The sequence below is a fragment of the Trachurus japonicus genome, chromosome 1, assembly GCF_045865225.1.
Source record: "Trachurus japonicus isolate A0001 chromosome 1, Traja_1.0".
NCBI lineage: Eukaryota > Metazoa > Chordata > Actinopteri > Carangiformes > Carangidae > Trachurus > Trachurus japonicus.
In genome coordinates this window covers 31472218-31485051 of record NC_140907.1, presented here as the reverse complement: position 1 = coordinate 31485051, position 12834 = coordinate 31472218, and the positions used below count along the sequence as shown (strand labels likewise).

Genomic DNA, 12834 nt, shown 5'->3' with positions numbered 1-12834 from the left:
TCTACAACTGGCAGCTTGCTTACACCTTGGCGTCTTGTTGCTGCTTGGACAAGCTCCGCCCGCAGCACCTGCCGTCCACACGCTCCATCTTGGTGATGTAGAGAAGCGGCTCGATGCTGCAGCTCAGGTCCATGATGGAGAAGACGCTGATGCTGATCTGGCAGCGAAACGCCACAAACGTGTAGTAGGACACGAAGGGCATGAGCGCCACGGGCGGCAGGTAGTTGACCACGATGATGGCCAGGATGGTCAGCACCATCTTGAAGGCCTTCTTCTTCACCGGGTGCATCTCCTCCTTCCCCATGACGGAGCGTCGCAGCACCCAGATGACCGAGATGTTGCAGAAGACCATGACGGCGAAGGAGAAGAGGATGACGCCGCTGAAGACCTCGTTGACGCTCATGACCCCCAGGGTGCACTTGGTGAGGCCGTAAGCCAGGACGAAACCCCAGACCACCGCAGAAATGGCGATGCGGATCTTGTTGTCACGGATGCCAGTGAACAATACAGGGTGGACCACTGCGATGTAGCGGTCGAGGCAGATACACACCTGGGGGAAGAAGTATGACCTTCAAATGAACTTTCCATGAGTTTTAGAAGAAAGAAATGAAATTCAAGAAGAAGACTGATAATGGCTTTTTGATAAATGTCAGAGCATGTTTGCCAAACATTGAGGTACCTGGCAGAAAATGTTCTTCACTTAATATTCAGACACTTTTTAAAATATCCATACCTTTCTGTACTTACAAGGAAACCATGTGTTTTATTTTTTGCAAAAAATAGGCTTATAGTGTTACTCTTGGCATATTTAGCATTAAATAATTCATTACCGTGAACCTCGGACCCTTCTAACTTGAACGTCACACGGAAATAAACCGAGATAAGTCAAGAAAATGTGCAAAAATGGATTGCATAGAGATACAAAAATATCCTCACATTAGAAAATACACTGCTTTTCCCAAAAAAAAAAGTCACACACTCTGATATTTTGCTGCTCCGCCTTTAGCTTTGATTACGGCACGCATTTGCTGTGGCATAGTTTCGATAAACTTCTGCAATGTCACAACATTTATTTCTGTCCAAAGTTGGATTAATTTTTCAAAGATTGTCAATGGGAGTAAGGTCTGGACTCTGTTGTCACATTGGACCACATTTCTTCCTCGAAGATGATGGTTCCCCACTATCCTTTCAGTTTTTAATACATTGGACATTTCTTAACCCAATTTTTGTAGTCTCAGCAAGATTTTTTTTTGCTTGATTCATGCCAATAATTTGACCCTTATGAAACAGATTAACATCTTCCAACATGGTTGTTTAAGAAATGAGACTGCAGCAGTTAAGGTTAAATAAATTGTTGCCAGCTGAAACATGATCATCCATGCAGTAGTTATCCAATGGGAGGCTCTGACCTATTAGCTTAGTTAAATCCAAGTGGTGACTTTTTTAAAAAAACTGGCAGCGTCTATCCATTTTAAACATCAAAGTTTGCAGTATTGGACATCATAACTTACCAGAAAGAGCGGTGCTACATCTTTAATCCCGTACGCAAACCTCTGAAAGTACCAGATGCGACTGTCGCCCAGCAACAGCCGGTTGGTCATCTCGATGGGCGTCATCAGACAGAAGTAGGCGTCCAGGAGGGCCAGGTTGAAGATGACGATGTCCGAAGTGGAGGCGTCGCTCTTCTTGGTGACGATCTGCCACATGACCAGGATGTTACAGGGAGTCCCCAACGCCAGGTTGAACACCTTGACCCCAAAGTAGAAGATGAAGCCGTACGGGGCCACAGCGCACACCGGGAACTGGTACCACGGTGGGGTTACATGGTGGTGGCCACTGACAGTGGTAGAGTTCACGTAGTGGCTGGTGGTGGGAGTCAGCGTGGTGTTGAACATTGTGGAGGAATAAAAGGTGAATGCTGGAAGAAGAACCAAGAAGAAAAAAAATGTTGTGATCTTAAAAAATAACTTTGGTTGCAACAAAATCCAAGAACTATCAATCGATCTATACCTTCAACAAATTCACAGCATCCAACCGTCCAGATGTTCTCCTCCAGCTCCACAGCTGCTCTGCACGCAGCGTCAGATCTTTTAAAACCCATGCACAGGGACTGTCGCCATGTTTGGATTGGGCCAGGCTGAGGGACGTCAGTGATCCCTCGTTAACTTTGTGTCTGACCGAAGCGTTGATAGGGCGGCGGTGCAAAAGACGCCGAGATGTCTTCAGCGATTGGACAGTTTGGATACGTACAGAGGGGTGTGTTCGGGCTGAAGCTGTGTCCATGGAGGAGCGAACATTAATGACTTTCTTGTGTTAGTCTTTGAGTAATTAATGCATGGAGGGGACTCTGTATTTGCCTTCAGGGCGCCCTAATTACAGCACAACCTGCCTGCAGAACATACTGTAGGACGGCCAAGTCTGTATAGTGTTCATTAATGACACTGTAAATTTGAGAGAAGAATATATAAATGTGTAGTATTCTACTTTTCTGTGTATTTGTTATTTTTCTACGTTATGATTCATATTAGGCTGTGAAACAGTAAACTGATCCCAGGTCTAGCACTTTATCTACAGTAGTTAACCTCACTGATGCAACTGTACACTGTACAGTAAACAGGTGATGCAAGGAAAGCATAAATGAGAAATCTAACGCAAGAGCTTACTAACGTGCCCGGTCCAAGTGCCTGAGACACAAAAATAAAAACTCTCTTGGGAATACAAGCCTGCAAAGTCACCAATTTACAGAAATAGTAACATCTTTATACAACCAAATGTTACCCTAACTCTAATGAGACAAGTTAACCATTCAGTCCATGAATCAGTTGGCTTTGGAGGAACTCAAAACCCAGAGCTGAGTTTCTTGAGATTTTATAGTGCATGAAACAGCCTGTGTTACAAGTGTTACTGAGTGATGGCGCTCTTGGTGTAAAAATTTGCATTATGGGAAACATAGGATTCAGTGTTATTAGTGCTTCAGCGATACTAATCAGAAAGTTAGAGTTTTGGCTTCAGTTGTTTTGTATTTGATCATTCCTGATGGAGTCAAACAACTTAATGAAAATGCAATTTTACTGTAATATCCCTTGAACTATAAAATGTACATACAAACATGTGGCACAATTCAAACAAAAAGTACCTCAGAAATTCAATAAAACAGAAGCTAATGTGTTGTGTCATGTTATGTATGTTTGACTGTAAAGAACTCCATAGTTTGTGTGTGTGAATTTGAATTGCACTGTTGTTCTTGGGAGCAGGGATAGGAGTGAAATTCAATAAATGTTATTAACTTAATTTAGACAGTTCCTAGAGTTGTCAATTCATGTAAGTATGTGGTACACACATAAAGATAATCTGGTTGATTTTGGCCCGATTTTCCCCCTTCTGACCAAGGACAAATATCACCCAATTATTTTATGGCTTTTAAGATTATCCCACGAGATAATCCTGTGGAGTGTATTAAGAGTCAAATTCTCCCGACAATCTGCTCGGAAAATGGTCGAGGCAGAAAATCGTAAATATTAAACATGTTCAATATTTACGATCGTCGGCCCCGGCGATCCTGACTGTTTTAATCAAAAGTCGTCTTGTGTGTGGGGGAAGCCGGCAATCCCTAGTCCGTGAATTGTGACGTGAAGTTGAATGTAGCCAATAAAGAAGCGAGCTGACTGAAGAACACGAAGCATAACAACAAACCAGTATGGCTACCATCTCCATGGCTACCATCAGCAAAGCGAAATTCAAAGTACATCAGATCACGTTTGATCATGCAAGATTTCTGGCGTGGAAGACGAGATTCCAGTGTGTCATGAGAAAAATCTTTATGTGTGTGGTGTGCTGTATTTGAAATTTCTGATACAATACGTACAATACATACAATATGATCAAAACTGTTCAATCAAAGAAAGGTTTATTATCATTATGTGTGGGGTCTCTCACAGATAAAAAAAAATCTGTTGAGATTTAGAAAATCTTATGTGTACCAGGCTTTAAGGTGCATAATTTAAAAAAAAATGTGTATATCATCGGCATATAGGTGGATTTGGACTTTAATTTCCTCACTCAAGGAGCTAATTCATACAAATAAAAGAAACAAAACAGATGAAAATAAGATTAATACAACCAGTGGCTATTTGTTATCAAGTCAAATCAAGCTTAAGTTGATTATGAAAAGTCACATTGTTTGTCAATGGACAGGGTAAGAACAGCAGCTTCAAAGTCAAATGTGATGGGTTAAAGGAGGTATCACTATACTGCCCTGCTAAGCCAGACCGCAGTAACTACCGAAAATTCGAAATTGATTTTTTTGTGAAATTGAACTTGTCAATAAATGTTTTATCTTGTGTAAAATTTTCAGCGGTCAATGTTGCTCAGTTTTAGAGATATGAGGTATGAAAAATTGCAGTAACTACAAAATCACCCTTGAAACTAAGCCAAACCGCAGTAACTGCAGTTACTGCACTCTGTATCTGTTTCCCTGTACAAAATCACACTCAAAACTGAGCCAAACCGCAGTAACTGCGCAGTTACTGCACTCTGCCTCTTTTCCCCTGTACTCCACCTGTAGTTACTGCGCTCTATTACACACCGCTAGCCAGTTACGGTAGCTAGCTAACGTTAGCTTCGGCAGGTTAGCACCAGCACAGGGACGGTTCGCTCCCCCCCCCCCCACTCCGAAACACCGCTGTTCGGACCCTCGGACCCTCGGACCCTCCCCGGACCCTCGGACCCTCGGACCCTCGGACCTCCACCCCCAGCTATCCATGGTGCTGAACCGGTGACGTTGTTTACACTGTGCGCCTGTCTGTGAAACGTGCGCAGCTCAGGGACTGGGCAGATCTGTCCCACTTGCTTTCTCCCCCACTCCGTTATGGGAGATCCACCGTCCCACAGAGTAGAAGAAATACCGGTAGGCTACACTTTTTTTCCCTCCCCGCTCCGCTCAGCGTGGCTGAACCCGGCTTGTATGCGGCTTGAGCTCAGCCCACACGGGCGCGAGTCTGCTGCAGCCCCCGCTCCTGCTGACAGCAGACTGGGGGAGAAAAAAAGACATTTCTCTGCTCTGATGCTTTGGTTGAGCTTAGGCCATGAAGAAAGAAGTTTGTTAAGTTTAGTAAAAAGACCAGGTACAGGCTAGACAGCGCTAGAAGCATGCTGGAAAAAACAACAACATTGTAGTTACTGCACTTTGCCGTAGCATTACCTGTGTATTTATTTAAGGAAACCTGGCAGCAGAGCGCAGTAACTGCTTTTTAGGGGTCAAATATAAAATATGTGGTAATATATTTTATTGCATAAATATTACTTAATGAAAACCTGTCAAATCTGTGTATTTTCACTAATCTACCTACAACACATTTGGAAGGCTAATCAAAAAACTTTAAAGCCATTTTTCTCAGTTTCACTGTTCGCGTAGTTACTGCGGTCTGGCTTAGCAGGGCAGTATATGCAGACGATGCTGTTCTTACTCAGTAAACTAGAAAACACACATCTTTGTATGAACATAGATCAGCCCACAAATATACATTTAACACAGAGGTGGTGCTGTCACCTGTCAGTTTTGACTGTGGGTATTCAAATGCAGTGCATGGCCGGGTTTCTGTCAGGTGGTTGTCTGCGGCTATTAATATAGCATTCACCTCTGCATTTGTCTCTCTGAAGGCTGGGACTCCTGGTGAAGAACAAGGACATTTCTAAAAGGTAAAGTGACTTGAAATGTTGCTATAAAGTTAGTGTTTTCTTTCTTCTTTCTTTAAGGTTCATGAAATTATTTTGAGTATTTTGCAGAAAAAACTGGATTTCCCCAATTTAGAGGTAAAATTTATTTTTATTATTTTTCTCAAAGAGCAGATTGTATTGAATCATATTTAAGTGTTTAGGAGCCGTGCCTTATTTTACCACAGATGTCTTATGCACATATGTTCTGGATCAATTGTTTTGTGGATCTAGATTTAGTTGTCATTATTATACAACAAAAGTGGAAGAAGTAGCCGTTACAGTGGAAGCTCTTGGCAACAAATTGGATCGAAGGCAGCTGGACTTCGATTCAATTTGTTGCCATGAGACAACGATGACCTGGATGACACGTTACAGTGGAAGATTTCCATTTAGATAAATATATTTAAGTCACTATCACTAAACAAGGGGATGCCATGGTGACTGAGCTTAAAACCCTCAAATTAAATTATGAGATTTAGTTCATAGTACTTGTTATTGCAGTTTACAGTTTTATGAATTGGGTGTATGACTAACAAATCATAATTTCTCAAACCTAGACGGACCAGTGTGCTTCACAAACAAATCTGTAGTTATCATATGAAGACATAGCCTAGGTGTTGCCATAGGTGACAAATAATATCTTTGAGATATGTTATTGCCATTTTAAACTGAAATTCCTAAATGCTCCAAATTTCTATCTACAGTATATTTGATTCTTAAATATGGTTAAACTAGATGTAACTTCCACAATATCATATACTATATGTGTGACATTGTTTACAAACAGAGTGAAATTAAATTATCGCTCCAACATAAGGCTCCATCAAGATAAATATGAATGGAAAACTGGAAGCCAGAGAGGTGGGATTGTTGAGGTTGCTGCTGAGCATACAGAGCTGTCAGACAAAGACAACACAACATGACATGAGACATGAGACATGACGTGAGCCAGACTGGGCCTCTCAGGTAAATCACACGTGCTTCAAAATAAAAACTCTCTGTGGCAAAACCACAAGTGTGACAGAACAAACTTCACTAAAAATAAAACAATGGAACGTGACGGTGATTTGAATGTGGGAATTTGCATCACGTTTATGCTGATGAGACTTTGCAAAGGAAAACAACCTGGTGTGAGATGATAGTAAAAAGACGTAGGGTTTGTGGCGCTGTTGAACGTCCATGTTTCTGAAGAAGGTGAACAAAATGACTGGTTCTTTGTTTTTTGTTTTTTTAGAGTGTGTATTTCTAGTACACTGCTAACACAGTTGTGTCTTGTTTTTCATATTTCAAGGCTCATTGGCTCTTCTTTTTTTCTTTTTGCATATTTTCCTGCAGTGATCTGCACAACAGCACGCCATGCTGAAACCATGACCCTATAATGGTCTTATGGCCTATTGATTAGCATTTGCGTAGTGACATGTTTGTTTTGTTTTGCTTCACTGACACCATTTGAGCATTAGCATTAATTTAGAGTTAGAGGTACCTATACTAGACTATTCTGTCCTCACTCTTGTGTATCTGGACAAGGCTAGACAGATAGCGTACAAAAACTCAGCAAGACCGTCTTCAGGTGTATGGTTTTTTACTGATGCCGTTTCTGTAAAACTGAACAGTACAGAACAGAATTTATTTAGGCTACATGCAATACATAAATATACATAAAATACTGACACTGTAAACATGTGCAGAATCACTTTTTACAAACAATACTTACGGACAAATCTACTCCAAGGCTGAACGTAAGGGAAAACACTGCACACTGCAGGCTGCTAGCTGCTAGCTTTTGACTGTAGCACATGGAGAAGGGAAAATAAAACTTAAAGGGACAACGAGGAGTTTCTAATCGGTTATAAAAAAGTCTCACGTTAATGTGGATGAATCTCCGCTACCCACACTTGTTAATGGGCCCATTTTCGATAAATATATCATTCTGTCTCTATCGTTATTTTGTTACTATTAGTGGTGGCGGAGATGCTGGTCGAGCCGACTAGCTTTCTTTACTTTCAGTTTCGCAACGAGTCATGAGAATAACGTAGCTGAATCGCCGTTTATGGTCGGAACTACGACGGTATGTGAACCTCTTTGAACCTCTGACTTTAATTATTGATGAATGAAAACATGAGTCTGTCTTGCGCCGGTCAAAAGAATTTTACGGTGTGCGCGGAGGCTCATAAATGTAGTGTGAAAACGCTTCGCTTTTCCAAAACTCCTCGTTGTCCCTTTAAGGAAAACAAAACTTAAAGAAGTGACCAATACCAAAAGTCACCAGTAGGTGGCAACAAGATCAGGGGCTCAGCACATAGACGCTAATTTTGCCTTCCTGCGATTTGGCGATAACCAAACCCAAAACAATGAGCTAAAAGAAGCTAAAAGGCTCAGTGGAGCACATAGCTACATAGCTGGTTTATTTAGCCTACCTATTTACTTACTAGTGACATTTCAACTCCAAAATAAAAGAGTATCCCTTCCTTTTTTTGACAGATATTCAACTCAACCAACAAACTAAGCCCACAACGATGGAAAACTTTGAAGACAGAGGAACCATCAACTACAACAACACCGGCCACATGCCGTACGACATACTCATCTGGTACTTCCTGCCCACTGCAGTGATGGTGCCACCACTGGCGCTGCCGATCAACGCTCTGGTCATACGCCTCCTGCTGGGCAAACCTGGCATCTGCTCCACCTCGGAGATCTTCACGCTCACCCTGGCCATGTTCGACGTGCTCTTCTGCCTCATGTTTCTGGCCGAGTACATCCTTTTCACGTGCTTCCCATCGAGGGAGGTGAGCAACATGGTCGCCTGGAGTTTGAACCTCGCCGGAGCGCCGATGCTGCAGTGCCTTCTGAGTTTGGACAGCTACATGGCCGTCTGCCAACCGCTGGTCTTCATCCGGCTCAAGGATCCCAAGCTGAGGCTGTCGTTGTGCTTGCTGGTGACCGTCGTTACTGTTGTTTGTTGCTGCCTAATGAAACTCTCCAGGGGCTTCAAGTGGACGGTAGTTTCTGTGATAATTATTAATGCCACTGTGATCATATCAACCTACAGCGTCCTGATCCTCAGGTCCCTGCACAGTTCAGGGCCCGGCAAGAAGAAGGAGGTCCATCCGGTGAAAAAACGAGCTTTCAGGATCGTGCTCACTTCACTAGTGCTGATCAACGTCCTCTACTTCCCTGCGATACTTGAGTACTACCTGAGGGAGTATGTTCCCCAGTACTTTGCTCCCTTCTCGGCCCTCACCTCTGTGGCCTACACAGATCTCTCCATGGGCAGTTTTGTTCAGCCTCTGTGTTACCTCGTCCGGACCAAGCAGCTGCCCACTTTAAGATGTCAGAGCGGCTCTGAGGCCAAAGCAAATAATAAATAAAATAGGGATAGTTTAAAGCCCCTGTACAGACTTTTCATTTAGTGTTGATTTTGGCGGCCCCTGTGGACGAAAGCGGCGGAATGAAGACTGCATTTCCCACTGTCATGAAGACGTTTGTCTGGCCGGCGCGTGTAGATTTGTTTTGGAAACGTCGGAAAGAAAACAGGGCTGCTTTTTTCTTTTTTTTTTTAGCAGCATAATGTATCTATTCGTATCGTTTCGTCAGTGGTCCGACCCGACCATGCGTTCCAGAGGTATAGAATTAGACTACTTAGAAATAGCGTATCTTCACACTGATGGGCTCATTTGCTGTTGTAGGTAACAGAGACACATCAGCAGAAACCAGAGACTTTTGCGTATCCAGTTAAAAGCTCTGTACAGGGGTTTTAAGAGGAAGATTATCTTTGATCTAAGTATCAGTCAAGTTGTATAGATACATTATAGATTAATATGCTATTGCCTACAGTTTTAATGAACTAGTCAATCTCCCAAATCACAAATTGCTGCCTCAGAGATTATGACACAAGTGTGTTGAGTTACCAGATGTGGCCACAAGTGTCGCCAAAGCTGACGAAACAGGTTGTTGAGATTTCTACCTCAAATCGAAATTTCTAAAGGCTCTGAATTTATATGCATCTTTGATTCTTTCAATATGGGAACCTGTATCTCATTTATATAATAAAATAATTATACTGAAGAAAGAAATATGCTTTCCATTATTGTTAAATGTGATTGAATGTATATTTCTGTATTAGCATGTTTTTAGCAGCCTACTTTAGAAAACAGGACTCATAAGACAGTAAATTCATTACATATTTGACAATGTTTTATTTAATAAATCAGACAAAAGTCTCTTTTTGGCTTGCAAATAGGCATTGACTGTCAAATACTCCTGAGGTATCTGACAAATGACACTTTAATTAAAGGTGAGAACAACTGTCAGTGAAGGCAATGTACCACTAAAAGTACCATTGAAGTTGTCATTGAGGATTTTTCTTTTTTTTTTACAATTTAACATATATCATCAGAAGTGTGTTGGGAATATGAACCCAAATAACTCTGATACACATAAGCTTTGTTAACCACTGTTGCTCATATGACTTCACACACAACATTTACATTGTCTGCATTGTGTATACAGGAAAATGCTGCACAGGCTGTTCAACAGCTCGTATATGATGATAAATGTTTCACCTTTAGGTAGCACAAGTAAAAGACAATCTTCTGTGTACAGAAGATAAAAATGCACGTTTAACAAGATCTGCAAAGCCAATCAGGATTCAATTCAATGTATTAAATAAAAGTGCATCTACCAGCAGGAAGTCCTACATAAATCATAATCCATGGTCGTACATCATCAAGATATTTAAGCAGTACGGTAATCTGTAAATCAAAACAACAAAACTGTACAGAAATCTTTGTATGAAATACAATCACCATTTTAAATACAAAACGCAAAAGCACTACAACTTATCAATTCATGTTACCAGCACAAATCATATCAAAATAGTTCTTGTCCGTGTCTTTGTCAGTGACAAAGTAAAAATAACACCACTGTCCACTCAGCTGGCAGATTACTAGGCACATCTGCAGGTTAACACAGCAGTGCATCTTAAAGGTGGCTGTAATGTTTAGTTTGGTTTCGGAGGTGCTGACTCTCTGTGGAGGAGGTTGGGATACACCAATTATCGAAATGGCCAATAATATCGACCAATTTTCGGCATTTTTTCGATAATCTGTATCAGCCGTTTTTTGTGTGTGTACAAAACAGAAACACACAGTATAATGTATCCAGTCTAATCCCAGGTTGTAATTCAAAGTTTAGACACCTAAATTTTCATTTATACTACAAATGAGTATCGGTTCTAAATATCGGTTTCCTGATTACTAATAATTGGTATCAGTATCGGCCCTGAAAAAACAATATTGGTCGATCCCTAGGAGGAGGATGTAGAGTCTGATTGTTTGGAGTCGTACCTACAGGTTTTTTATTTTGTTGTTGTAGGCTACACAACAGAGCAGCTAAACACTTCTTCACTGTTCAACAACATAAACTACGTCCTCTGAAGTTGAACCAACACCTCTCCATAACAGTCTTAACAAAAACAGTGAGGATTTATTGCAGGACTGTTGTATTAAGTTACATTAGCTGTACCTAATAAAGTACCAACTGAGTGTGTATCTACATAAAACACTGTAACTAATATATAATTCCTGATAGTGGGTTGTAATTCCCGGATGTCATGATCCAACAAATTATGGACTCGTCCTCCATCATCTGTCTCTCTCTCTCTTTCTTTTTTTTAAACTTTAAAATTTCCTTTCAGGCTGTTGAAGGAAACGAGAGAGAACTGATGGATTTTACCTGGATTCTCCTCTAGTGCACTTCATAAGAACAACGACTGTCTCATATTTTCTCCACCAAACTACAAAGAATAAACAAAAAATACAACTCAATGACAGTGACGCCTGTCATCGTGTCATCGTGTGTGAGCAGGTACTTTCAATGTGTGTGTTACACATTCGTCTGATAGCTGGAAAACAGAAATAATACATTAATCCAAAAAGAAATGTGTATTCTCATTTTACAAATAAATAACATCTTTCCTTTCTGGTGGAGAAGCTCATACAAAATGGAAGTATTATGTACAAGAAAGCAGAAACACAGGCATCATGGAATCAACACGACGCCTTTCAGAGAGGTTAGAGGAGGAAGAAGAAGAGCTTTTCAAGTATTTCAAGTATATGAGTAATAAAATAACAGCTGATCAGAGAAAACAAATGACATGTTACAAAGCTGCATGTTACCTTCTGTAGGATTAAAAAAACAACACTGATTAAAAACTTCCACTTTGTGAAAACAGAATCAGAGAAATGTCCTGTAAAAAAAAAGAAAAGAAAAAAATGGCGTAACAGCTTTTTCAGCCAGTTCAGGTTAAAGGAAACAAAGTGGAGTCTAGTTTTGTAAAAATATGAAATACTGAAATCAGAGCTGCTGTTCATGAACAGATGTTTAGGCAACAAGTCTGATAAACAAATCATTGTTCTGTTGTAATGTAAAAATAAAAACAGTTTCAGCTTCTCGACTATAAATATTTAACACTTCTCTTTGTCGCTATGATTTTTAGACAAAGGTCAGACAAAAAGAATATATTTCAAGATTGGAAAATTTAGATTTTATACATTTTGTAATCTTGTTTCAATTAAACGGTTCATTAGTTAATTGTGAATAAAATTGCCAGGTGTTCAGTAATGAACATCCTTATTAATTACAGCTCTGATTGAAATTTAGTGTCCACTCTACAAATGGACAGAGCTATTTAAAACAAAGCTTTGACTGTGTTTAACACATCAGAAGCCAATTTTAAAAACAGATTAAAGACTTTTCTTTTTAACGAAGCGTTCGGTGGAGTTACGTGTGTGGTTGTGTAGGTGTGTGCTCATGTGTGTGTGTTGAAATATATGTGATTGACATGTACCATCTTCTGCACTTGCACTTTGCGATTGATTATTTGTTCTAACTGTATTGTAAATAGAAAAAAAACGCACTGAGTCTGTTTATAAATAAAGTTTGAATTGAATTGAACACTGAGCTGAGCGGTAAAATGGAAAGAAAGGTGTGTTTTTCTGGGACTGTGCGCTGGACAGAGCAGGAAAAAAACACGATAAATAGCAAAACAATTATTAAAACAACAAAAGATTATTTTGTGGCACGCTCGTAACACTGAAAGCATAAAGTTCCCAGAAC

General features: G+C 40.5%; 2 protein-coding genes across 2 annotated transcripts; one reads left to right on the top strand and one right to left on the bottom strand.

Annotated features, from left to right (window-relative positions):
- Positions 1 to 1914, bottom strand: LOC146992296 (G protein-coupled receptor 4-like). Its single transcript, XM_085785419.1, has 2 exons — positions 1512 to 1914; positions 1 to 550 (listed from the first exon to the last, which is right to left on the bottom strand). Exons 1-2 carry the CDS (start codon positions 1893 to 1895, stop codon positions 20 to 22), a joined length of 915 nt encoding a protein of 304 aa, XP_085641545.1. The 5' UTR covers positions 1896 to 1914; the 3' UTR covers positions 1 to 19.
- A 6314-nt stretch (positions 1915 to 8228) lies between these two features.
- Positions 8229 to 9086, top strand: LOC146992295 (uncharacterized). The gene has a single exon (XM_085790307.1). It carries the CDS (start codon positions 8232 to 8234, stop codon positions 9084 to 9086), a length of 855 nt encoding a protein of 284 aa, XP_085646433.1. The 5' UTR covers positions 8229 to 8231.
- The last annotated feature ends 3748 nt before the right edge of the window (positions 9087 to 12834 follow it).